This window comes from Fringilla coelebs, assembly GCF_963513975.1.
Source record: "Fringilla coelebs genome assembly, chromosome: 20".
NCBI classification, from domain to species: domain Eukaryota; kingdom Metazoa; phylum Chordata; class Aves; order Passeriformes; family Fringillidae; genus Fringilla; species Fringilla coelebs.
The window spans coordinates 7,827,692-7,854,287 of record NC_140046.1 but is presented as its reverse complement, the minus strand read 5'-3'; the positions used below and the strand labels follow the sequence as shown (position 1 = coordinate 7,854,287).

Genomic DNA, 26,596 nt, shown 5'->3' with positions numbered 1-26,596 from the left:
CAGCGTGAGCCAGAAAGTATCACCCAAACTGTTCCCACACTTATGTCAACTCCAAGCACCTCATTTTCCTTCTGCCTCTACTACACCTGGAGTGATATTCCAGGGCCCTTCTCCTTAAGGTAAATCAAGGCTTCCATTCTCCAGCGGGGGAAAAAGCAAAGGCAACCTACAGCCAACACCAGACTAGTCACCTACCCACATATTCAGCATGACATTACACACAGTAACTCTTATTTTTCAACAATGATGAGAAAGAGACTAACCCCAGAAGTTTGTATGTCATGTGGAAGCGTCTTCTGAATTACTGTAGTTGCCAACCGTGAGATGATCCGAATCGGTTTCTTTACTGAAAAACAGTAGCTTTTTTTTCATGAAGCTGCAAGAAGGGACTGGGAAAGACTCTTTATCATAGCAACCCTTGAGTGCACATGTCCCCACACACAGCTTGCTGCTTCCTTGCCTCATGTTCTTGACTGCCAGAAGTGGTCAGTGGGGCTCTGGGGATGGAGGTAGGTGGGTGCAGCCTTGACCACCAAGCTCTGGGGAGCACCTCCTGCTCCTGACTTCACACTCCACCAGTTCCAGCACACAGCAGCCCCTCACCATGGACAGCCTGGGCTGTGACATGCTCAGGCAAGGGTGTGAGGGGCCTGTGCTCCCCTCTGAGCCATGTGGACAACAACTGAGATCCACCAGAGCAGAAGCGTGTAAAGGATGCCCAGCCAGCATGACCCAAGCCCCTGTGCTTCGTGCAGCCTCATGCACTCTGCTGAGCCCAGGTTCTGAACACACAACCCAACATCCTTTACCTGGAAGGGCCAAAGCCAGGGGAAGAGTACAAGCATAAGGTTCAAGAGAGCAAACAGGCTGTGGTGCCTCCCCGTTCGCAATTGCCAGGCTACTCACTGTTGCTCAGCTTTGGCTCGGTCACTGAGGAAGAAGAGGGCTGTGGCCAGGAAGAACATCCCTCCCAGGACAACCACGAAGGGGCAGAGCATGAGAGCATAACCCAGGCTGAGGAACTCCCACACTGGGGACTCCTTTGTGCTTTGTCGTATCAGGTCGGAGATCTACGAGAGAGAGGAAAAAAAATGAATCACTCACATGAAAAATAGACACCATGATAAGAAGGGAACAGGATTCCTGAAACAACCACCCACCAAACATGTGTGAGGTTTAAAATGGAACAGTGTGTTCAGTACAAGCTGAATGTCCCTCACACCCTTCAGCCTTCCACACAGGAGCCTGGGCAATTTATGCTCTGAGGCTTGGCAGGGTTCTCCTCTGGCTGTCACTCTTCTGCCCTGATCTAATATTATTCCCACAGCCCATCATGTTCTCCCAGGCTGTGTCAGGGACAGCATCTGTGGGTGTCTGACCTTGCTGCACTGCCCAAACACCCTGGGGAGCCAGCAGGGCCATGCTGGTGCTGCTCAGGGGGTGAGGCAGTCATCAATCTTCTGCAATTCCTGTCAGTCCTGCTCACTCCCACACCTGATCTACCTTTCAGCAAAGGGAGGTATTAAATTCCATTTCTGTGTACTGAGTGGGAAGGGGGGAAATGTTTTCCAAAGACCAAAAAAAAAAACAGAGATCCCATCTGATTTGGAGAAATACAATTTGAACCTGGGGGTTTTATGCCCATGTCTGAGGTATATGAGGCTCATTCCTTCTTCCAGCCTCCCAAGCTTGAAGTGTAATTGTGTGCAAGACATGGCTTTGTCCCAGGCTCAGACATGGGGCTGTGCTGGCACTGCACACCACCAAATTAATGGATCAAGGCAATCTGCACCTCCTGACAACCAAAAAGCATCATTACATGAAAGCAAACACAAATTATTTACACCTACACAAAGGAGCAGAGATATGCAGCAGCACTATTTAGTTTGTTATGAAAAGCTTTTGCTAGAACTCACTAAAATGTAAAGCATGTCTGTAGTTTAAACTTCCACATTTTAATATTTACTGCCCAGCAAACAATTTTACTCTCCATAAATCCAACAGAGAGGTAGCAGCAGTTGGGGTGGGTCTCAAGCCATTGGGTATTTAAATGTCCAGCTCTGTTTTTATCCATGACCTTTTGTTGGGGGAGAACACTAATTTATACCAAAAGACTGCAGGGAATTTGGAACAAAAAATCCTGCTGCTGTGCACACACACAAATCAGCTCCAGAAATAGTCAAAGCTTGTGCAGCAACTTCAAAACTGCCACATCACTGGTAATGGAAAAGTTGGAGTCAAACACAACCTACAAGTAAATTCTGACATTCAAGGCTTAAATCTTGACAGTGAAAAGAAGAACTGTCACGTGCAGGAGAAATTCCCAGCTCACACTCTGCAGTGACCTGGAATGTCACCTAAATGTGTGTGAGGAGATGCCTCAGCAGAGCCAAGCACAACAGAAGGTCCCAGAAGGATGATGCCCATGGGGACTCCCAAGAACAGGGCACTGGGTGTGTTTTGGCAGGGAGGCTCTGCAGCACTGGGGGTCTCAGTGTGTTGATGCCCCTCTCACAGCCCAGCCTGGCTCCTGGGGGGATGGAAAGGAGGAGCTGCCAGCCCAGTGCTGGAGGTGACACTACTGCACATGCTGGAGCTGAGGTCTGCCCTCCAGGATGGAGCCCCCTCAAATTAGGGGGAGTGAATCAACACTGGAAGAGTGTAACTACAGAAAGAATTGAAAGGTTTGAGCCTGATTTCTCTGTTTCATTCCCTGCCTAGAAAGGATGAGGAGAACATTTCAGTGCTTGGGATATAGAAGAGTTCTAGTCCTCTCAAAAAGAACTTTATTCACAGTGTAAAACACACAAAGAAAAACAAGAGTGTTACAAACAATTCTCATGTGAGACTCAAGGAAAAGAAAGTGACCATTAGTCAGAGAGATTTATTAAAAAACAGCGACAAGACTTGAATGTGAAAAGGATGCACCCACAGGAAAGCAGCAGAATGTGCTCTGCACTCAGGGACAGGGACATCAGCTGGTCATTAATTCCCTTTTGTAGCCACACACCTTAATTCCAAACATTTTCCTTACTCTTCATTATGAACCAGAATTTGGCATCGAGTCAATGTCTCTGTCAGGCTGCAATAGCCAGAATTGAGGATATTCTAAAACAGAAATCTAGACATTCTAACCACTTTTCATTTTTGGAAATGGATACAATTATTCTCTAAAAGGACCAGACAATAAATCACTTGACAAATTGACATGGTAAGTCAGCAGCAGAGGATGAAAAGCCATGCATGTGGTTCTGATTGCTTTCTCCATGGATGGCAATGACATTCCAGGCTAAAAAACAGCTTTGAAAGTGTAGTCTCCAAAAGATAAATCTCCCAATGCAGTTTGTCTCACACCTTCCCTTCTAATGCAACAAATTGTGTTGACCTTTTCTAGCAACAAATCATGTTATTATTAAATCTGCTGTATTTTTCATTTTTAACCAAACACACTCTGTAAATGCACAGTTTAGAAAAAAATGCCCTTCCTCCCTTTCAAAGTATAATTCTTTCCACCAAACCTGCTGGGCTTCCTCACCCAGGTTCCATATAATTCGCTCCCAATGTCTTCATCTCTAAATTCTAGGATTTTATCAGCATTCACATATATATTTTTGCTGTTAGCAGTCCCTGCTCTCTGTCAGTTTGTTCCAAACCACCTGCTAAGGCTGGAACTTTGGCATCTCCTCTCAAGAGGACACAGGACATAATTACAGACCTGGGCTCCAAGAATGACACACCGTTTGCCAAATGCTCTGCTCTCTACTGCCAATTTTGGGTTTTCCTTGCAATGACAGCATCCTGAGCTGGCCAACTGTGATTTGGCAGGACCCAATCAAGCATAATTTTTGGTGTCTTCTCTCTAAGATGAGTAACAAACTGCGGGGGCTGTGCGTGGCCGGTGCCAGCTCTGCAGCACGCAGTCGTGTGTGGGATTCCTTCCTTTGTTCCTCCAGCTGGGAGGTGCCAGAAAGCTTCAAAACATCTATGCAGAACGTGGGGGTGGAAAATCAAGAGGGAAGTCCTGTTGCTGCTCTGCAGTCTAATCACTTTGATACCAACTGTAAAAGCCTGAATGAGGGATGTGGGACTCCAGGGGCTCTCCAAAATGCAGTTTATTGGATCCAAGGTGTTACAGCAGCCCAGGGTGGTGGGTGACAGAGCTGTGCCCACAGCTGTCAGCTCCAGCTGCAGGCAGGCCTGGAGACCCTTTGGTTTTGGTTACAGTGCATTAGAGACTTTTCTCTGCTGAGCATCTTCATACAGCAGAACCAATCTATCCCTTAACTTTTACCTATAGCCCATCATAACTACTGTCATTACCATATCCATGTTACTGCTCTCCAGTCACTAAAAGTCAGTACATTACAGTTTAAGCTGGAAGTTGTTTTTCAGTTTTCTTGCAGTGGAAAATTCTGAGACCTTTTTTCTACTTGTCACATTTGCTGCCTTGCTTGCCTGTGCTCTCTTTCTGCTTGGTAAAAACATCTTCTTGTTTGGGGTGGGTTTATCCTTTGCTCTAAGCCATAAAAACTCCTTCTAACTAACACACCCTTTGCCTCCTTGGTTACCCAGTGAGACTGGCTCAGCAATTCTTTTCTTCTATATCAAAACTTGATAGAGTTTTGATATAGAAGAAAAGAATTGCTGAGCTTTTTGCTTGATAGAGCTATTTGCTTGATAGAGATGGAAATCTCTATTCCTTCATCAGATTCCACATTCAAAAATCTTTCTGCTAGGCACACATATCTGTGAGACTTTCTTGTCAAACTTTCATCCTTCCCGACAACCAACCTAGCTGTGAAAGTTCACATCTCCTCCCTCGCTGTGCAGCACAGAGCTCAGAGCAAGAGGAATGACTTTGCTGAATAAACCTCAGCCTGAGCCTCTTTCACAGCAGAACAGCCTGTGCTCAGCTGGTGGCAGCCACCTGGATGGAGTCCAGCTGCAGACAGCTCCTGCTTTCTGGAGAACCAGCAGTGCAGCTGCAGTGGGCACCATCCCAGCCCCAAATCCCCAACTGTGTCTCCATCTGAGTGCAGGAGAACACAGGGGAACAAAGGGAAACTTCATTGTTGGGAAGAGTGTGGTGTGGGCTTTGGAACAGGGCACAGGACATGGAGACAGGAGATGCCAAGGTGGGCTGGAGCCCAAAGAAGGCATCTGGATTCCATGTTCTGTCTCTCCTGAGCAGTCTGGGTGGGTAAATTAACTGATTTATTAATTACACAGTGTAATGGTAACAACATCTCTGAAATCACGGTTTCATTTCCTTCTGTCTTGTTGCTGAGTCAATATCTCAATTCCTCTACAATTGGCTTCTCTAAATTTCTGATGTTGCCACTTGGGCACAAATCCTGCTACAAAAAAGCCTGCCCCAAATATCTGATTTTTATGATTACCAGTTTGATACAAGCCAGGTTGTCCCTGGCTGATCATTTCAGTACAGTTCTTTAACACAGTATTCCCTGTAACCCCACAGTGGTTTGAGATCCACCCACTCTAAGTCAGTGTGAATATGAAAGTTTTCTTCAATTTTCTAAAAAAATGGAATATGAATGCAAATGAAGCTGAGAGAGCAAAAAGGAGGGATTTCATAAAGTAAACAATTTTCTGGGCCTGGGGGGGAGCAGAAGAGTTTACACTGTGCTGAGTGGCATGAGGAACACTTTATAGAAAGAGGAAGTAAACCTGTTTTTTAAATGATATTTTCCCCCTCCCAGGATGACCAGGCTGCATTAAATACATGGTGCTGCCTTGAAAAAGGCTACAGTAAATTAAGATGCTCCATAGGGATGCTGCTTGCTTTGCCAGGACATGGACTTGGTATATCAGAGCAATATCTGCCCCATTTGCCCTGGAGAGAGTTGAAATCTCTTTTGCTCAAGTCATTATTGCCTTTCTCTCTGGTCTGGTCTGCCCAGGGATTTTCCAAGTTGAGAGTGGCCTTTCTCTGATCCCAGAGAGAGATGCCCCATAGCATGGGGAATGTGAAGGAACATTGCAGGTAGGTGAGCATGTAGGGATGGGGTGCCCATTCCCATGCAGAAACAGGTCTGGGGCACAGCACCTTTAGCAGCAGCCCTGTCCCCACCCCTCCTGGCTGCATGGGCTCCTTCCCTGCCTGTATATCCCACAAAAGCAAAGTGATTCCTTGTGTTGAAGAGAATCTGGACACATTCTGAAAGGTGCTCACCACCATGGAAACTGCCCATCTTGGGAGCATGCAGATCCTTGGCAGCTCAGAGGGAGAAAACATTTATTTAAGGAGGTTTTCAGTGCACAGAGGAGTGACAGAGCAGATGAGACAGAGCTTAAATACTCGAGTGCAACAATGACCTGCTTTGGATTTCTGGGCTTTCTCTACTGAGATACTTTCACCTACATTAAACATTTATCACAAATACCGAGAACCTGAACATCTAACAAAGTCATGAACATGACAGATGCACAGAACTCTGAAAAAAACACCAAAGCAGGCTGTGAACCCTGGGTACAGAGCATTTTAGAGATGGCAAGTCATTTGGTATTTTATTAACAGACTTAAATTTTATCTGTTCCTGACTCATCAGAAGTGGGAAGCTTGTTAGCTCGTTGCAATGAGGAGATCAATCCCATGAGGACTGCTCTCCAGGTGGTTAATTCTCCTCTTCTTTTGCAGCTGACAGCTATGTCAAAAATTTGGCCTTTCAGTGCACTATGAAAAAGGCTTTTAATTACTCAGGACCAGAGAAATCTTCAACTTAAAGTTACTGCTTGAAGAAACAGGTAATAAGGAGGAGGGGCTGGAGGTTCTCACCCTCACATCATTTCCCCTGGCAAGCACAGTGGATGTTCAGACTAGCAAGGCCAAGCCCCATTTTACCAATCACAGTGTGGGTCACACACAAGCATGAACGTGGGGAAAGCTCTCTGCAGGAGGAGTGGTGCCATCAGGGTCAGGCAGCTGGGACTTGGGACAGAAAGAACAATAAAAACCATAACTGTGTGCCACAATTCATCCACCATCTCTGCCAGGTGATGGGACATGCTGCTCATACAGACTCATGTACACTATATTAGAACATGCTGCAAAAGGCAACAAGACAGAGACCTCTGTTCCATCCTCATCCTCACAAGAGCAGTGGAATATCTCCTGATGGTCCATGAACCAGAGAGGGATGGCAGGATTTTGTATTTGCTGGGAAATATCCCAACCAACACAGGAATGATGCATCTGACTCCATGTTCTCAGAAGGCTAATTTATTACTTTATGATACTATATTATATTAAAGAATGCTATACTATACTAAATACAGAAAGGATATTTACAGAAGGCTAAAAAGATAACAATGAAAACTGGTGACTCTCTCCAGAGCCCTGATTGGCCACAGAGTGAAAACAACTCCCAGCAGAATGCAATGGAACAATCACCTGTGGGTGAACAATCTCCAAACACATTCCACATGAGCACAGCACAGGAGAAGCAAATGAGAGAAGAATTGTTTCCCTTTTCTCTGAGGCTTCTCAGCTTCCCAGGAGAAAAATCCTGGGAGAAGGGATTTTTTTCAGAGAATGTGAATGCTACAGCAGGAGAATATTTTGCACATTTTTGTTGCAGGACATTACTCCCTTTTTGACCTTGAGCTAATCTCTTACCCTGCTGTGGCAGGAGGGACAGGGCTGTGTAACCCCCAGCAGGCACCTAATGGGCCATGTTTGAGGAATGGCTGCATGGGTCACCCAGGGACAGAACACCCAGACTGCAGCATCACATCCCAACCACCCACTTCACTGCAATACCCTGGTTTTAAGTCAGACAGAAGTGGATTTGACTCCCAGTAGGCTGTGGCCTGTTTTAGTCTAGCAAACTAAACTGGGAAAAGTGTCCTGCCAGAGTAAGCATGTCCTACTCTGAAGCAGCCTTAGCACTTTAAGCCATAAAATATGAATTTTAAACCATAATACATGAATTCTGCTTTCTCAGGCAGGCAAGTCTTTATACATAGAGTTTCTTTCCATACAGATATACTTGGTGAGGTAAACACCTTCAAACCAAATCAACAAAAAGGCTCTTTCAAACTGGGCCAAAACCCTGTGAAATCTGCACCTCCAGGTATAACTTTCATTAAAAAGTATCTTAATTGCTGCATTTACTCCAGTTTTTCTTGCCTTGCCCCTAATGAAACGCTGATCTGCTTGCCCTGATACTCTGCACCAGGGTTAATTAACACTGCTCTGCTAACTACTTGCTAAAGGAAGGTCATTAGTATTCTTGCTGCTTAAATAGCTCATTAGGTTTATCAGCCTGCTCAGAGGAAAGCTGGGGAAGGGAGAAAAGTGAAGGGTGCCAAGGCTCCCACAGCCCAGCTGGCATGGAGAGGCTGGAGGTGGTGTCCTCCAGTAAAACTGGGACAACCCAGGAGAGCTGGGAGCCACCATCAGAGGAGTGCAGGGAGCACTGTTAGCCCATCCAAAGGTGCTGGTGGAGGAGAGCTACCTCTGGCCCTTCAGAACATCCTCTCACAGGCTGATGTGGCCAGGTGACAAGGAGATCCAGACTGGTTTTCATCCTCAGACTTTCTGAAGAGCTGCACAGAGGAGATGAGAGGGAGTTGAAGCAAACAGGAGAGCAGGGCAGTGTGTGCCCACACAGGGACAGCACCTCCTGCAGCAGGTCCTGCTGGCAGCACAGGCAAGGCAAGGGTGGAAGGGCAAAGTGCTCAGCAAATCACAAACTTGGAGGAAGGAAAGAAAAAGTCCCAAGCCACAGCCTTGAAATAAAACCCTGCTTTTGCCTGTATTTCCAGAAGCAGAAGGGCAGTCAGGAAGTGGAGGGGAGTAAACCCTGAGCAGGGAAAACAGGTTCATGCCTGTGCACAGATGGACACAGGAGCATGGACTTAGAACTGTTTTATTTTAAAGGGCAACCAAGATCAAACCAGAATTAGTGATACAAAGAGATGGAGTTGTGATGCAGCCTGAGAAGAGTTAACTATTTCACCCACCTCCTTCCACTTGCTCTTCTGAGTCTGAAATGCTGTCTGGGCAGCAGTTAAAGATCTTTATCTGATTTCAACATTAATGGTGGGATTTGGGGCATTTCTCTTAACACTTCTGTGCTCCAGAAATCGTGGGAGTGGTCAGAGACAGAAAAGTACTCCACATATTTGGGTGCAATGCACTGAGCAGGTGAGATTTCTCACCTACTGCCTCAAGAATAAAGTGTGGAGTGACTCTGGAGGTGTTAAAAAGGAGTTATTTAAACTACAGGTTGGTTATCACAAAGATCCTGAAAAAAGTTCCAGCTTTCTAGGAATAAAAGCTGTCTCATGTACTGAACTTCTGCAGCAATGCCTATTCCTATTTGGGATTTGCTGATTTACAGTAAATGATCTCAGAGCTTGCCATGTAGTAAAGCTTTATGCAAATTGCAGCTGCCACCCTCAAGCTGTATTTGCATAACTCCTTTGTAAGTCAATCTTAGGCCTTTTTACCATAATAAAAGTTATCAATATTTAAAGAGACATGAAAAATAGCCACACACATGTGCTCCCTGCCACTCAGCTTTTAAGCATTAATGTGTATTTGCTGCTTTGGGTGGTTTAAGGAGCTGCAGTGCAAGATTTGGAATGGGGTGAAGTGACAGAAAGTCTGACTGTGACCTTGAGCTCCAGGACACACCACAGAGCCCAGCAGCAATTGCACACCTGAGGCTGTGGCTGATCAGCACCCTCTGTGTTCCACACAGGATTTAAGATCAATACCACATTTATTGGTATCCAGCAGAGATAACTGCCTGCCACAGCTCGGTCCTACAAGGACAAGGGTCCCCAGTTCTTTATTAAGAGCATTGCTAGAGGGAATAAACTCACCAAAACCAGGTAGGATTGCAGCCATGTTTGGTCAAAGCACTGAACATTTAGTGAGGGAACTCCAGGGGAGTTCTGTAAGCAGCTGGAAGACACAGCAGATCCCAGGTGAACCCAGGTGATCAGGAGGTTGAGTTTCACCATTCTGAGTCTGCCTGCTACTGCAGCTCCCAGAATCATTACAGTTGGAAAAGATCTCTGAGGTTATGGACTGAATACCACCTTGTAAACCAGACCAGAGCACTGAGTGCCACATCCAGTCATTCCCTGGACACCTCCAGGGCCTTCTGCTGCTCTCCTTCAAAACCTTCCCCTGCTCTTGGTCTGCCTTGTGAAGGGAATGGAGCCACAGCAGTGAGAGCTGATGACCTCAGGGTGGGAATTCCCAAAAGAATTGTGGGAATCAGGTTCCCAAATTTCCCTTAAATCCAGCAGGAGTAGGGTACTCAACCCTCACAGGGTGCCCTGAAGATCCTGCTCAGAATCTGAGCCCCTTCTGCAGCCTGCCCAGGTGGGGTTCAGTGCTGTGTGGGGTTTCTCCACCCTGCACTGCAGCTGGACAGTCCCTGTGGTTTTTAGCACCCAGGTCCAGTGCTTGCCTTAGCTCTGGTGCAGAAGTTGGCTGTGCTTTCACTGTAAATAGTATTTGTTTTCTGTGTTATGTGGAGCTGTAGCTGAGCTTTCAGTGCTGGTAGCAGAGGGAGGATGAATCAGCCCAGCCAGAAAAGAGGCTGCACAAAGGGATGCTGGCTCCTTTCGTGGCATGAGGGCTTCACTCCTCCTCTTCTGCACAGAGCCTTGGACCTGCAACACCTCCTCCCAAATCACAACTGCCCAACAATTACAGCATTAGAAAAGGAAAATAATTCAAAAATAATAGTGAATAATTCAGAAATAATTCAAAATAATGACAAATATTTTCCCAGTCTAAAGAAAGCTTAATGCAGCTATTAAATTGGGGCTATACATATTTCAGCCAGAAATCCTTAAGTAACTCACAACTTGCTTGATCTCTGAGTACCAGGAGGGCAAGGCACATTATTTCTACAACCAAAGCCCTTTTATTTTTAATCTATGACATCAAAGAGCCCCAGGCAACTTTCAAGAATAATTGCAATCATTCAGGGCCCTGGGTATTCCTCCTGGACATCCCTCTTCTGTAAGGAAAGGGATGAAGATGCAGCAGTCACCTGAGGCAGCCTGGCCTGCCCCAGCCCTGCCCTCCTCTCCAGCCCCTGTCCTCCCTGGCTCCTCCTTCTCTGCCACACTCCCCACATCACCTGCCCTGCATGAAGCAGCCTCTCCTGCAATTCCTTTGTTCTTGCCACCTTCAAATAACTTCTAAAATGAGATTGTTTCTCCCCAGCTGCCCAGAACATTGAAGTAAATAAAGAGTTAAGCTAAATTGTGCATTTTTATTCTCCTGAGAGATTTCTCATTTCTTTGGTCTTCTCAGTCTTATCTCTCTCTGCCTTTTCCTGTGTGCTTCAGAGGGCTACAGAGCAGCCATAGCACTGCCACTCAAAAGTAAACATTGATGTATATTTGAACAGATATACTCACAAAATTAAGTATATATAAATAAATATGTGTAGCTACACACACACTGGTGTCTACAGGATGAATAGATGAGCAATGATGGTTGTAAAAAATAAAAAAGGCCCCCAGCACCCAGCAGCTGTGTCTGAGCTGGAGGAGCACATCAAAGTCCTGTCTCTCAGGAGATGGGACCAGTGAAGATCCCAGTTACATCCCTGGGAAGCAGCACTTTCAACACACCAGGAGCAGGGTCACTTCTGGATTTCTGTGGAATACTATATTCTGTAAATGATCTGTGATCTCTGAAACTCCATGCATCAAACTCCACTGAAGGAAAAAGACATTTCCCCAGTATATCCAGATTTCTTTTACTCATTACATTTCCCAGGCCTTTCATTTCCAACTGTGAATGTTCTCTGAGTGCCAGATTTTGGAGCTGGGTCTCTTGCTCTGTTCTGCAGTAGGATGAGGGTGGCATGGGAAGGGAGAGCCTCAGTCAGACCAAGGCCAGCCACTGCAGCAGTCACAGAAAGGAAGCCAAAGTGAAGACCCCAGGAAGGAACACCAACAAAAGCCCCTGGCTGGGCACTGCCCAGGCTCCCCAGGGCATGGCCATGGCCCCAGGGCTGCCAGAGCTCCAGGAGAGTTTGGACAATGCTCTCAGGGATGCACAGGGTGGGATTGTTGGGGTGTCTGTGCAGGGCCAGAGGCTGGACTGCATCATCCTTGTCAGTCCCTTCCAGCCCAGAATATTCTGTGGTTCTGTGATTTGCTATCACACAAGGCAGGTACAGCTGTGTGTTGTTGCCCATAAGCAGATATTTGGTTGCTGAGGTCAGTTAACAGCTAAACACACACATGACTCTCTTCCAATCTAATTTCTATAGGCCCCATGTCCACAGCAAGAACACTCTCTCTTTCCAGAGCAGGAAACACCTTAAAAAGATGTGGTAGCTCATTTCCCACACCCAAGTAGCCCCCCTGGCTTGAACTGCAGCTCACAACAACCCAACCAGGTAAAGAAAGTGGCACTGCTCTGCAGCACTTCCCATTCTGCTGACAAACACAGGCCTTCCTTCCCAGCAGGATCTAACCTGGCATTTCAGATGAGCAGTTTGGAAACCAGAGCAAACCCTGCCAGAGCCTGCTGTGAGCACTTACAAATCCAATGAGATAAGGACTGCCAGCATCTCCCAGGAGGTGTGAAGTGAAACTCTGCAAGGCCACTGCGGTTGCACGGCGAGTTGGAATGACCACGTACTGCAGAGAAGGGGAAAGAAACAAAAATAGGTAAAGAAGCTGAAATGAGAACCTGCCCATCTGCCTTGTACTGCTCAGTTCATGCCCAGGGCAGCACAAAACAAAGCAGCCACCCACACAGAGCCACTGGCAGCTGGAGCCCCAGATACCCTTCCTGCTCTGTTGGCAGGGGCTGAGGGAAGGAAGCTCTGCCCTCTCTGCTTGGATTATCAGCTTTGCACACAAGACACTTTGCTGGTGCTCCTCAGACTGCATTTTGCTTTGCTGGTGGGAAGAATAAAATTTAAAGTTGCTCAACTGTTGGGGAAGATGAAACAGGAAAGCCTTCTCAATATGATTGCCTGGCAAAAGATTTTGAGAATATGGAAACTGTAAACGAGATTAAAATGAAAGCAAGCTTTGAGATGCCTCAGTTACTGAACAACTGGAAAACAATGGCATGGCCAGCTGAAGGTGATCCCCTTTGGATGGAACAACACCCTCTGCTTGCAGACAGCCCCAAGGGGCAGAGCAGACCCTGCTGGCTTGGCAGAAGGGACCCAAAGAGGAGTTTATGGGGTTTAAAATGTAGCACAGTGTGGTAATGTAATGATTCTTATAGGCTGTGTGTAAATGCTGTAGGATTTGTATCTTGTACCAGATTGGTCAGTGAGAATTAGAATATTCAGCACAGAAGAAGATTTATGGTATTGTAACCTGGCTCTCTCACCCTCTCTTTCACTCTCTCATCCCCTTTTCCACGCTCCTGCCTTCTCTCTCTTTCCCTCTCTCTTCTCTTCTCTCAGCCTGCTCTGAGCTGTGGCTGGCAGCCCCAGCAGGGCCCTGCCCCCAGACCCTTGGCAATAAACCCCAAGTTCCTGAGCTGGCTCAGAGATCTCTGCTCCCCATCCATCCCCACCCTCCTGCCCCCGATGCTCCCACACTCAACACCATCAGCCTTCCAGTCAAGGACTGTGCTGCAACCTGGGATATTTGCTTTAATCCATAACAAAAGTTATTTTGTTTCCTCAACTACCAGCAATCCACATCAGTATGAAAGGTCATGGTCACACATCCTCCCCTCCCACTCCATCTCTAGCCACTTAACATTTTTCTCAATGATTTGTGAATCCATTTGTGAAAAGTGACAAAGTCACCTTAGGAAAATTTTCCACAGCCAAGATACTGAATTTTGGCCTCCACTCCTCTAATAGGACATGACACCCTTAGCCAGGTCATGCAGAATCAGTCAGACTACATGGGAGCAGTGGAAAACACAAATTACTTCCCCATGAAGGGAGTAGAGCTCACAGATAACAGAGCCTTAACCACAGAAGGGGATGAAAAATTAAAAAATCCCAGAACATCCCTGTCCTGTGGAATGACCTTAATTTTATAATACACTTTTTAGAGGCAGAAGAAAGTAATTGTCTCTGGCATAAATTGTTAAAGACACTGGCTAAGGACATCTGCATCAAGTCCACATTCCCCAGTTTATGAATTGATCCTGTCTTGATTTAAAGGCTGGAAGTAATGAAGAATTCAATAGGTCTCTGAATCCAAGTGAGTGTTGTTTCTGCCTGGAAGCACTGATCTCACTGTGCCTTTTGCTGTGCCTCTGACAGCAGTGACTCTTGTTCAGCCCTTTGGAGACCATGATCCCTTTTATTTATCCACTTTCTCTCTGCTGGCTGCCTTCATCTTTCTTTAGAATTCCTGCCTTGCCAGGATCCTGCAATGCTTTCCCAAAGGAATTTATTCATTAAATGTGACATTTCAGGAGTGGCCCATCCCCAGCCACACAGGGATCCTTTACCTGGACTGACTGGCAGGGAGGACTCACTCAGGGCACAGGACTAAAGCACATTGCAGTGCTTGAATTATTCCTCACAGGGCAGGGGAAAGAATCACCAGAAAACCAGGACCAAAAGAAAGAGCATTGAGAAAATCCACACTAAAAGAGAACTGATGCTTATTTAAAATTATCATCTCATTCCAAGCACAGATAATTCTGGATTTTGGGTAAAATTAGATTAAATGCTTTTCCTTAGGGTTTACCATGTGTGTTCAGATGACCTGGCAGTTTTTTCATCCCTGCTTTGACAAAGCTACAAATGCACACTGCTAATGCACTTTCATGCCATGTATTAAGCAGGCACCCTGTTCAACTTCTTTTGTGCAATAGAAGAGCAAGTTCAGATCCAGAGCACCCAGCCAGCTGTGGATGTCAGGCCCTGCCCTCCTTTTGCATCCAGGAGCTCAGAACATGACTTGAAGGGAGAAATCCCAAGAGGAAAATTAGCTCTAAACTTCATTAGAGACACAGAAATGTGCTGGAGGTCAGGATGTGCACAGAAGGAGAGCCCCACAATTCATTCCCACTCCCCCAAGAGACAGATAATGGATGCAACCTGGATAGATCAGACAGAAGAAAAAAAATAAAATTAAGAGGGAGTTATTTTTGTTCTTCCCACCTGGCCCAGTTCACACAGGGGCAGTGGAGAAACATTCTGCAAGAGCTCTTTGGGAAAGGGCATCTGAGTAGATAAAGTGAAATTCTACCTAACTCAAGAGTTGTACATAAATTTGAAACACAAAATTTAAACCCTAAAATATTTTTTCTTTCTGTAAAGTTTATGTTAACCAATCTGGAGAAAATAATTTGCCTGGTTCTGCATTTTTTCAATTTTTGTAGCAAAAGGACACAAGAGATGGCCCATTTATTAAACATTTACCACTTTCAGGGAGTGGGAGTGAATTGATGCTAATTAGAGGAAGAAATCTTAATGATACCTGTATCATATCTGTGCATGCATATATAAATATTTATACACATGAATACACACATATATTAGACATAATTTTGCATGTGTAGCTATATTATGCAAACACAGTTCTGCAAGTAGGAGTACAGTTTCCAGCTTAACTGAAGAAGTTATTGATGGTTGAAACACCATGAAGTGCTAAAACTTGGTCTATTTGGTCTGGAATTCAAGAGATAAAACTCTCCTCAAAGCAAAAACACAACATGTAGCAAGCAAATGACTATGATCTCCTTGAAAAACATATTGGAAAGAAAGAAAAAAAAGGTTAAACCAGCACCTCCAAAAAACAACAAAAAATACTCCACCCTATCCCTACTTCAAAAAACATTTTGTTCTGATGGACAGGAAGCAGTTGGTAGCAAACATCTCCTGTTCTTGGAAGACAGAAGTAAATTATAACTCTAAATGGGCATTTCAATACTAAAATAGACCTAAATTCAAACCATGCACAGCCTGGTTTGGACATCCCACAGAAACTGGAGGTGGGAGAGCCACAGCAGCCAAGGAGGAAGCCTGTGGGATTGCCCTGGCTCATCCCTGATTCCAGGATCAGAGGCAGCACAGAGGATGGGCAGGGTGGCTGACCAAGCAGCTCTGCTCTTTAAACAGAGGTTCAGAGAGGCCAGGGATTGCTGCTCTCATCTCCTTCCTGTGATGAAACCAGCAGGAGATGGTCTGAGAAAAGATAATGGGGAAAGCCAAGGAGAGAGATCACCCTTCTCCCAGGAAAAGGCCACGTGCCAAAGAGGGAAGTTCTGATGTTTATATCTAAGATTGAATAGAAACTCGACTCTCTCAAGCACTCTGCTGCCCTTTCTGGGTCAGCACAATTCCAACTGGCCTCTTTCAGCACCAGAGACAAAGAAAACATGCACTGACAGTGTTCAGCCACTGACAGAACCTGGAAATAGCCCAGTTGTCCCTGCTGCTCAGGAAAGGGGAAGGCTGGGATCCAGAGAGACCCTCCACAAAAGCCAGGCAGGCCCTGTCTAAAAAAAATGCTCCTAAATGAAGAGAAAGGAGGCTGCTGTGGTTTGCAGCTCCCAGCAGCACGGAGCAGAACACCTCCACCTGCAGCCCTGGGATGGTTTGGGGTGGGCTGTGTTCCCTCACTCCCAGGCTTGGACTACTGTGTGGAGACACTCAGAGAAACAACCAGAAGAACCTCTGGAAATGCAATTTATCTTTGGCTATAAAAATAGGGCAGCATTTTGTACTAAATAAATAACTGGTTTTATTTTTAGGGAAGGTAATCAGAATAAAAGCAACATTCCTACATGCCTATGGCACAGCTGAGCACCCGTCTGTGCCTGTTTCAAGCCTAAAGGAAGACTTTGACTTTACAACAAAGCATCAAAGCAGCTTCTCCATGGCAGGTCATGACCATTTAAAAAGAACTAGTGTTTTAAAAGAAAACAGAAATATGCAGAGCAATTTTTTTTACATGAATGTCAGGACTATGAATAAACTGGAGGATGGCTTTTCTCAGCAAGGTCCTAAAGAAACTGTGATTGAAATGGAGGCACTTGAAATTGCTTCGTGGCTCTTACACAAAAAATTCCAAGCCCCTGTCCATCATCTCTGTTTCTGAGAGGTGGTATGGATGGAACCCCCACTATTATCTCCAGATTCCCACAAAGCCCCACACACTGCTCATGTCTCAGAGTGTTCCACCCTCGCCTGCTGCACTGAGCTCATTCATTGTCGCTGTTATGAGGCAGTTTTAATGCTGCTTTGGGGTTCTGGTAATTTTAAGGCCAATTTGCAAAGATGGCTGATGAAATCTGTTTCATAATTAGCAAGCTCCACACAGAGCATCCCCCCTTTCCCCAAGCACCATCTGAGCATGTGCCTGGGAGGAGATATGGAGAGTTGTGCTCAGGAGAATCAGAGCTGTTTTGTACAGATCTGCATTCGGAACAAATATCAGCCTTTCAGGATCTCAGGCAGGGCAGAGCTCTGCAGCACTGACAGCTTATCAGAGCCAGCACTTGGCACCTTGGACTGCAGAAAAAAACAGGAGCAGGGGATGCAATGCAAGCACAGAGCTAGGAAGAGCCAACAATTAAATTGGAAGATAAAAAGCAAACATCCTTGTTTTGCCATGGAAATTAAACTTGCAAAACCTCTGGAGGTCCTTAACAACTTGCCCAATAGGATTCTTAAGCAGTCATGGGATCTGCAAAACTTGGGAAAGCTGTGAGAGATCATCTGGGAGGCAGTTTCCAAAAAGCCTCACTCCTGGCATAATGAAATCAGTGTTCAGGCAGTATTGAGAGCTTTTATCCATGAAAACAGGGTAATATTTATGTATAGGATGAAAGTGTTGTTAAGCTTACACTAATAATGCTTTTAAACTCCTTCCCAGCCTCAGGCAAGAACAGACACACTTCTGATTACACCAAATAAATAGTAATCAGGAAAATTAATTTGCCAAACATATAAAGTGCATCTGCTAAAGCATTTCCACATCTTCCTCTGGCAAGGACTTCCCACCAAGCTGTCTGTCAAACGTGGCTGTAGCCTGGGCTCTCACCTATTGTCAGTCTGAGCCCTCTCTCATCCCCTGTGGGATCTGTCAGCACTCCAGCCTGTCTGCTTCTAGCTCTGGCCTCATCTAAGTGATGTTTACATTTATTTCTTTAAAACTTTCACACATCCACTCATGCTGTTAATGCATCAAGCTGGGCATTATATACAACACTTAGTCCATTTTCCTAAACAGACCAGAGAACAGTGAGCTGAAAAGCTGGCAGCAATTACCAAAATCCATTTTTCAACATGGCTTTAGTTTCTTTCCTGTGTTTTGGAAAATGGAGCTATTATTTCAAATCATTTCTTATGGAACTCCTTTGCACTAAAGCAACATAAATAACTGCAAATGCATCCCTACAAAATGCAACTGACTATAGGATGCTGGTAAGACAGATGGCAAATCCTATAAAAGCTGTTAAAAAGCTACAGGATATTGAAGTCACATTGAAATCAACACAAAAAAACCTCAGTAATTAAATGGGACAATGATGGCAGCCCTAATACCCTTGACAGAACAGAGCAGTGGGTTGAAAATATCTTTTGGGGTTACCTTGAGACAACACAGGTCAAATTTCAGGTTTGTCTCTGGCACAGATTTTCTGGAAGACCTTGAACATGTCTGACAGGATCCTCCCTCCTGGCAGCTGGGACCACCTCAGCTGAGCCCTTACCTGTGCCAGCCAGTGTTAAGGAGGGTATAAACCAGCTGCTATTTAAACCTCTCCACTAATTCTGAGTGGAGAGAGCTGGGATTGTTCCTGGGAACACCACAGCCAGAGGCAGGATGCAGCAGGAAGCTCTGGCAGGAGGCAGGAATGAGCACACATATTGTGCTGTCACTTCTTCCTCAGCACAGCTGTCTCCAGGCTGCACATCTGTGCAAGGGTTGAGATCCCAGTTGTGAGTGGCCACAGCAGCCTTGAGCTCAGCACAAGCTGCAAAAGCCCATGGAAGTCCCAGGGAAGGCACAGAGCTCTGTCCCAGCACTGCTGACCTGGCAGGAGGAACCTTGGGCATTAAAAGCCACCCAAGGCCACCAGAGTACACTGACAGCCTTTGTTCCTCTGAGCTTTACCCACACTGAGAGGAGCTGATTTAACCACCCCACCCCACCTCTCAAAGAGTTCCCTGCACAAAGGAAGGAAAGATGGAAAGTTCATCAGGCAATGCAGTGATGGCAACTGCAGAGCTACTTCAAAATATAAACACAAGCTTGAACTTCAACATAAACACAGCTCAGGTACAGAGGCTTGGAGTTCTTGGCTGAATCAATCCATCAACACCATTATCTTTACATCTCAGAATGCTGAACCTGATTGTTTCCTTGCTGGTGTTTGCATAACCAGCAAGTACAAGTCAAGGGAGTTTTCTATTGATGCCAGACTGATTATATTTTTAGTTCTGTCAACAAGCTGACAAAAGACCTCAGGAAAGTCCTGTAATGGTCCTGTGCCTTAGTGCCTTTCTTTTCATGCCATTAGCAACACTCCTTCACAACAGGGCTTCAACTTATGTTGTGTTTGATGGGCTCTGATGGAAAAACATGCAGAGCTGTTGAACAAATGTCCAGACTATTTCATGTGAAAATGGGGTTGCTGAGGTCAGCTTGCTGATTTGAAAGACTTTAAAAGCTCTGTGGTGGAGAAAGAATAGAAAATGAAGGACATGAGTTGAAAAGTCCCTGACAGTTTCCTCTTGGACAAGGTGAACATGGTCCAAAAATTCTTTATACTTTCTTTTCCTCTCTGCTCTCCCAGAGGTGGGTTTCTATTGTGTATGTGTTGAATGGTAGGTAGGTGGGCTGCCTTTGTGGCCAGAGGAGGGAGGGAAGGAGGGAGGGAGGGAAGGATTTCCTATTGCAGAACAAAGCTGAGTTATTGATAACAAAGCCCACAAACGGGCTGACTTTTAGGAAATGCTGCCTGAATTTTCTGCATGTGGGGTTTTGCACAAACACTTGAAACTTTGGGAAATTATTTGAATTCAGAAATGTTGTCCTTTCTGGTCATCTCTCCCTGATGCTCAGCACAAAGGACAAAAAGGATCTTTTTTCTCTCTTTCTCCCTGTGTCACTTTTCAGTAAGCAAAATAATAATTATGAAAACCAGAACAGGCTAAAGCAGGGACTAGGATCTAGAAGAAATTGTGAACTTCAGGTGGTTCTTGCAAGTTGCCAAACTGCTCTGAGCACAGAAAGATGCTGTTCCAAAGTGCACTCACCATTAGTATGTCTGCTGTGATAGCCCAGTTTGAGAAGAGAAGAGTTTCTCCGATAAAAATGCAAATCTGTGGTAACAAAACACACAAAAAAGAGAAGATTTATTCGCTTGACATTCAGAGGAAAAATAACCTGCCACAAGCTTTCTTTTGTTGCTTATTTTTCTCATACCTACACAGCACACTCCTTGTTGCTGTTGTGGTTTATCCTGACTATCAAGAAACCATAGACTTGTATCAGAGCTCTAGAGGGCTGAAATGTTGTTATTGTAAACTAAGTTTATGATCTAGAGAGCAGCTAAATTAAAGGCTGACACATTTGATTTTAGAAGAACATGAAAAACCAGCATGAAGAGACAGCCCCAGGCTTGCATACTCAGAATCATAGAATTGTTGAGGTTGGAAAAGCCCTTTAAGGATCATCAAGTCCAACTTGCACTGTTCTTTTCCAAAAAGCCAGTTAGAAAAGGCAAGAAAGCCACAACTCCCCAAAGCACAGCAATTTCCATTCCTGGGAACCAGGTTTTGTGTTCAGCTCTGCAGCAAACCAGCTGAGGTTCTCTGCAGAGAGCTGTGGAGGATCTCTTCTCTCCCTGACAGCCTGACACAGGTAATATCTGTCCAGTGGAAACTGGAATTAACTCTGGGCTTTGCAACATCAGTGCCTGGTGGTGAAATACAATCCTTGGCTTTGGGGAGATGGTCAGGAAGAGACATTAAAAGCCACAGAACTGCAAGAGTGGCAGCTGTGCCATGATGTGACCACTGCCACTGTCCTTCCCACACACCAGCTGAGGTTGCCTAAACCCCTCAGACCTCCCTGTCACTGCCAGGAATAATGTGCTTTATTTACAGAAGCTTCCTCTATTTGTTTCTAAAATTGTCTTTGTTGCCCAAATATTTTCCCTCCCTATCCCTTTTTTCTGTGTCTGAATCTGCTTCTTCTGTGATGGTGTCCAAGCCAGTCATTACAGCCCAGCTGGTCAGTTAGGAAATCTCTATTTTCACTTTCCCATTGCCCACAGGTCTGCCTTGAGACTGGCTCTCCCTGGAAATGACAACTGCCAAGGTAAGAACACATCCAATAAACCAAGGTGCTCTCAGGAGTTGAAGCCATGTGTCCCATGGGTACCAGATATATACTCAGACCTGCTCTGAAGTCTGTCCTGCTGCAGCTTTGCAGCTGCTCTTGCTGGGGTTCTGTGGCTGGAGAGACCAAACTGAGCTTGGAAACATGGAATCAAACTCCTCAATGCAGCATCAACATGCCCTGCCTGCTGCCAGCACTGCAAACAGGCACCTGCACACATTTGAATTGCTACAGGCAGCAAGAACTCATCCCTTGTGCAGGAATTTAGCACAAGTCCTTTAAATAAATCACTGAAATGCTGCAAACTTCAGAGCACACCAGTTCTGAGCTGATGAATGTGTTTTTCAACCAATTCATGAAACATGAGATTAATAGGTGGGTACTGGTAAAAGGAAAAGAGGAACAAGAGGAAGATCAAAAAGCAGGATAGAAGATACATTGAAAAATGTCTGTCCTTCAGCTGCTGATGGGGGCTTGTAAAAATGAGTTCACCCACTGCAAAGGGCATGTGAGGATATGTGGCATTTCTGCAGAAAGGAGGCTCTAGGGAAGCTTACAGCAAATAGGGCAGCCCCAGAGCAGATAATAGCTCCTGAAATGCTCAGTCTTGACTCCTCACACACTTTTTGAAGCCTCATTTTACACTGAGACTTCACCTCTACATATACATCTGGTTCTGACTCCACCTGTGCTGGGTAAGATCTCACTATGTCCATTTGGTGTCTGATTGCTCATCTGTGCTTTTCTGTTTGAGTGATCAGTTAGCCAATTCTGACTCCCAAGAATGATAAATAAAGCAGATTTCAGAGTGGACACACCAGCAGCTCTCACAGCAAGTTCTAAGCAGGTTACAGATGCCTTCCATGGCTGTTTGCAAAGGGCAAAGCTGTCAATATCTTCATTATTTGCATTTCTCTCTGAAATGGTGGGTAACACACCCTCCTGTACTCCTGAGCTTGCAGCAATTCTATCTCCAGCTCAGTTCTGGGCAATATTGATGCCTCAGAAGCAGGCAGGTCACCAACAACATGACAACAGAAAGTCCCTGGGGTTGAGACTAAGATGCTGTAAAAGCTCTCTGGCAAGGTTTTACCCTGGGATTTGCTGTTTCTGCAAGATCACAAAATGTCTTTGAGGAATTGAAATAGATGTTGAAATTGAGGAATTTGGAACAGTGTCAAAGGAAGGCAAAGCAGAGCATCCCTCTCCAGTCACTTGGGGATTTAAACAAGTGGAAAATCTGCAGTTGAAATGTCTCAGCAGTGTGGGATGATGATGCCACACATATAATGGGCTTCCAGAGGCAGGCTTGAAAACCAAGTTTCAAAGAGTTTGTATTTTAGGAAAAGTGGGACTTACAGATATGCAAATTGGTGCTTTAAGGAGCTGGATTACAACACACAAATCCACACACTGCAAGGCAAACTGAGCAAGAAGTGATTGGACTACACAGCCAAACAAGATAATAAAAGAGAGAAATACAGGTGTCTGGGCAGCTAAATTATACAGAATTGTTGTTTTAGTCCACCCTGCCAGCCACTTTACCACTGCCAATAATTTACTGGATCAGTATGAAAAGGTTGGCTGGAAAAAAGTCACCTGTCTACCTGCCTCAGGTGGGAGTGGCTGCTACAGAATGGGAACAGCAACTGCCCCCAGGGACCAAAATCAATTGCAAGAAAGGACTGAGCAGGAGAGAAACAGTACATGTGCTCAAGGGAGGGATAGAGCAGACAGTACACAGCTTGTAAGGGGCAGGGTCATCCTGTTCATGGAAATGCAGGTCTTTTCCAAAAAGATAAAACCTATAAAACCAAGAAATGAAAAAGCAAGGGCTCTGCAGGTTCTTGCTGGAGTGCTGAATGCTTCATTTAAGCTGCTGCCTGTACCAGTCAGCAATAAAGCTCTCAACTGTTAACTAAAGCAGGCAGGGAGATGGTGATCTGGTGGCCACTGCAGCTCTCTCCCACAGTGAGAGAGAACATCATCTCATGGGAACCCACCTAATTGCTTGGAAGTGAGAATTTTAAGGGTCTGAGCCAAGGAGGGTTGCAAAAACATTCACTGTCAATTTTTGCACGGTGTGATCCATGACAGAAGCCTAAGGACAGTCACAGTACAGAAGGTTGGCAAATACCACCATGCTGGGGGACAGACATTGCCTTGCCTTCCACAGACACAGAACTCAAGGATGTGAGCCAGCACAAGCTGTCAAGGAAGATATCAGAGACAAGAAAATCGAGCCATGAATTTTACTGCATTGTTTCCAGAAGGAGATTTCATCATGGATTTTGAGATAAGGAAGGTGACCTAGCCCATCATTCTGCCCACCAGCCACAGAACACTTCTCTTCATGATGGACCCAAAACAATGAGAAACTGCTACACCATGCAACCTGGCAATGCAGGTCTCCTACTCTCCTTGAAATACAAGGGAATTGAACTCTCTGGAAGTCTGCAGGATTGCAACAGCCCTTTGAATGGCATGGGAAAACATGAGTTTGTGTTAGAAACCTGCCTTGGAATGTCAATTCAGTGTGGCACTGCTGCAATAATGAGACAGGGGTAGGTCCAGCCCAGACCTGTCCCCTCTTTCTGGGTCCCAGATTTCCAGCAGCAGAGTATTTGGGGTATGGAGAGGCAGAGCTTCTTGCTTCAGCCTAACAGATCACAAACAGGCTCATATTCCCTACACCCCCTCCATAAACAGCTGTAACTTCCTTTGCAAATCATTGACTCCTTATTAGATTTACTGCTCATCCATAATAAAATAAATTGCTTCAAGGACTGTTTAAATGATATCATCTATATTTATATACTTAAACAATGCAGAATAGTCACACAGCTATTAAAAAAAGAGAAAAAAAAGATAAAAATGAGATTAATAGCCACCTCCTGCTGCACCATTTCTGAAAACAGTATTTCCAGCCTAGAAAGGGAGAAGTTTCTGCATAAAGAGACTGAACACCACAAATGGACATGTCTGTCACTAGGTCTGAGAAAGGAGAAAATCACAGCTCTGTCTGCACAAAGAGGTGGAGGGAGCAGGTGAGGGGTGTGATAGATCAGTGAAAGGAGGGTTAATGATTCACCCACCAGTAACACCCTCTCCCAGGCTGTCTGAAGTGATCATTTTCTGCCAGTTCAAATGTTAATTCCTGGTCACAAACCAGAGACCTGAATCTTAAATAGCTAGAGGAGGTATTCTTGGCTGTGTCTTAATGATTTGGAACTTCCACTCTTTCTGGTTGTGCTGCCCCATGAGTGTGGCAGCTGCTGAAAGGCTCAGCAAACAACCATGGCCAGGCCAGAGCTGGAAACACAGAGAAATGAGGAACAGCACTTGGCTGGTGACTGGTACAGGAATTCTCCTTGCTGGATGAGCAGGTGCTGCTGTGTGGAAGGGAAGGGTGGGCTTTCAGAAGGGATCCCACTACTCCAAACATCTCATGCTTTCCCTTCATAAACTTCTCCCAGTTCACAGGCTTCTCTCATTCTGACATTAAAAGAGAACCAGACACTTGTTCAGTGCCTGGATTTTTTACTCCCTACTGAAAGCAAGATTCTAGCCCAAGGCTGGATTATTACAGCTGAGCTTTTCTTTTTCCCTTTAGTCTAACTAAAAGAGGGTTGGTTTAGATGAGATGTAAGGAAGGAGTTTTTTAAAAGGTGGTAAAGCCTTGGCACAGGGTGGCCAGGAGGTGGTGGATGCCTCATTCCTGGAAATATTCAAGGCCAGACTGGAGGGGGCTCTCAGCAGCGAGGTCTAGTGGAGGTGGGGGGACCTTCAAAAGTCCCTTCCAACCCAAACCATTCTATTTATCAGGATTTATTTGATATCTTTTCATATAATTCAATTATAAGCACTCCGGGAGGGGCCATATTTTAATCTGCATTTGTGCAGCATCAAGTACTGCAGGTTCCTGGGCAATGGGAATACAGATAACAAATTGAAATTACTGGGTTATTAATACTGGCCTGGTGCAATCCACCTGGTTATGGAAATGAATGGTCCTGAAAGGGAGCCAGAAGCTTGCCCACAGACAAATTACACTGTAATTGTCATCTGGTACCACTGCAGCTGCATTGCCCTCACTGCAAGGGAAGTGCTCCATTTTCCTCTACCAAAACATTAGGCAAGAGCAATAAAGGTGTGGATTGAGGTGCAGATAGAACAGCCCAGAGGCTGAGGGTTTCCATGGAGCTCTGAATTCTGATGGCAGCAGGGATAAGCAGTGGAGATTTCAGGCACACTCAGACAGTGCCAGAATGCCAAGAGGCAAAAAGAAGGATGTGCAGAAGGGCAAAGAGAACATCCCAGGCTTTCTGCAGGGCAAAATGCACACAGCCCTTCAGGAGCTGGGCAGGGGCTGGCATATGGAAAGGATTTTACTTACATAGGCTCCCACGATGCTGCTCTTGGCTGCCACGAAGATCAGACAGATGAAGATGGCTGATCCCAGCATTCCAACAGCACAGACAAGAGGATCAGCTCGCTGGGTCTTGGACCTGCACCATTTGGTGGCTCCTGCCCCTGTGATTACACCCAGGAAGCCAGTGAAGCACGTGATTGCTCCAAAGATCAAACTATCCAAGAATAAAAAATGAAAAAAAAGGAAAGAAAGAAAGAAAATAAGAGAAAGGTGGGAGGATTTTTAACATTTTTTTCCCCAAAATGGCCATAGTCTTTGGGTATTATTATTTTATTAGGCATTAGATATTATTATTTTATTAGGTATTATTATTTTTTATTAATAATATAATTATTAAGGTAAACTGACTAATGGAAATTAGCACAATTTGCATAACGGCTTTGCAAATTTTAAATAAAACAAATGCTCGTGATTTTAGTCCTCTTCCCCAGCAATTAAGAAAAACACAGCTTATGAAATTTATCATTGTAAACAGGTTTTGATCCATGGGCAAAGGGGTGCAAAGGGCTCATGCTCCTTCCTTGGATGGAGCTGAGGTTCCTAGGAAGAGCCCTGACCAGCTAATTATGCATACACAAAACTAATTAATAACCTGTACATTGATCATGTGAGGGGAAATCATGGACAGGCACCAGGAAGCTTCAGGGCAAGGAAACCTAACAGGACTCTTAAACACCAGTGATTTCCAACATACTTTGACTTTATAACTCCTTTCAGGCCACTTCAAAGAAGCTTTCTGCTGTTAGGTTACACATTTGAAATGACTTAATTTCAATTTAAAGAGCCAGAAGGATTCCCCATATGATATGTGCAGGACATGGATTACAGGGTCTTGGGCAACCACATTAGAGCAGCTTGAGGACAGTTCAA

The 26,596-nt window shown here is 45.1% G+C and overlaps 1 protein-coding gene across 1 annotated transcript in view; it reads right to left on the bottom strand.

The window, feature by feature from the left end:
- LOC311161478 (sphingosine-1-phosphate transporter SPNS2-like) overlaps nucleotides 1–26,596 on the bottom strand; it is a 135,481-nt gene that overhangs the window by 19,524 nt on the left and 89,361 nt on the right. The window contains exons 8-11 of the mRNA XM_084219087.1: nucleotides 25,691–25,880; nucleotides 20,208–20,273; nucleotides 12,550–12,648; nucleotides 907–1,070 (exon numbers count right to left, since the gene is read on the bottom strand). Of these exons, the coding sequence (XP_084075213.1) occupies nucleotides 907–1,070; nucleotides 12,550–12,648; nucleotides 20,208–20,273; nucleotides 25,691–25,880 (519 nt within the window). The remainder of the gene's footprint in view (nucleotides 1–906; nucleotides 1,071–12,549; nucleotides 12,649–20,207; nucleotides 20,274–25,690; nucleotides 25,881–26,596) is intronic.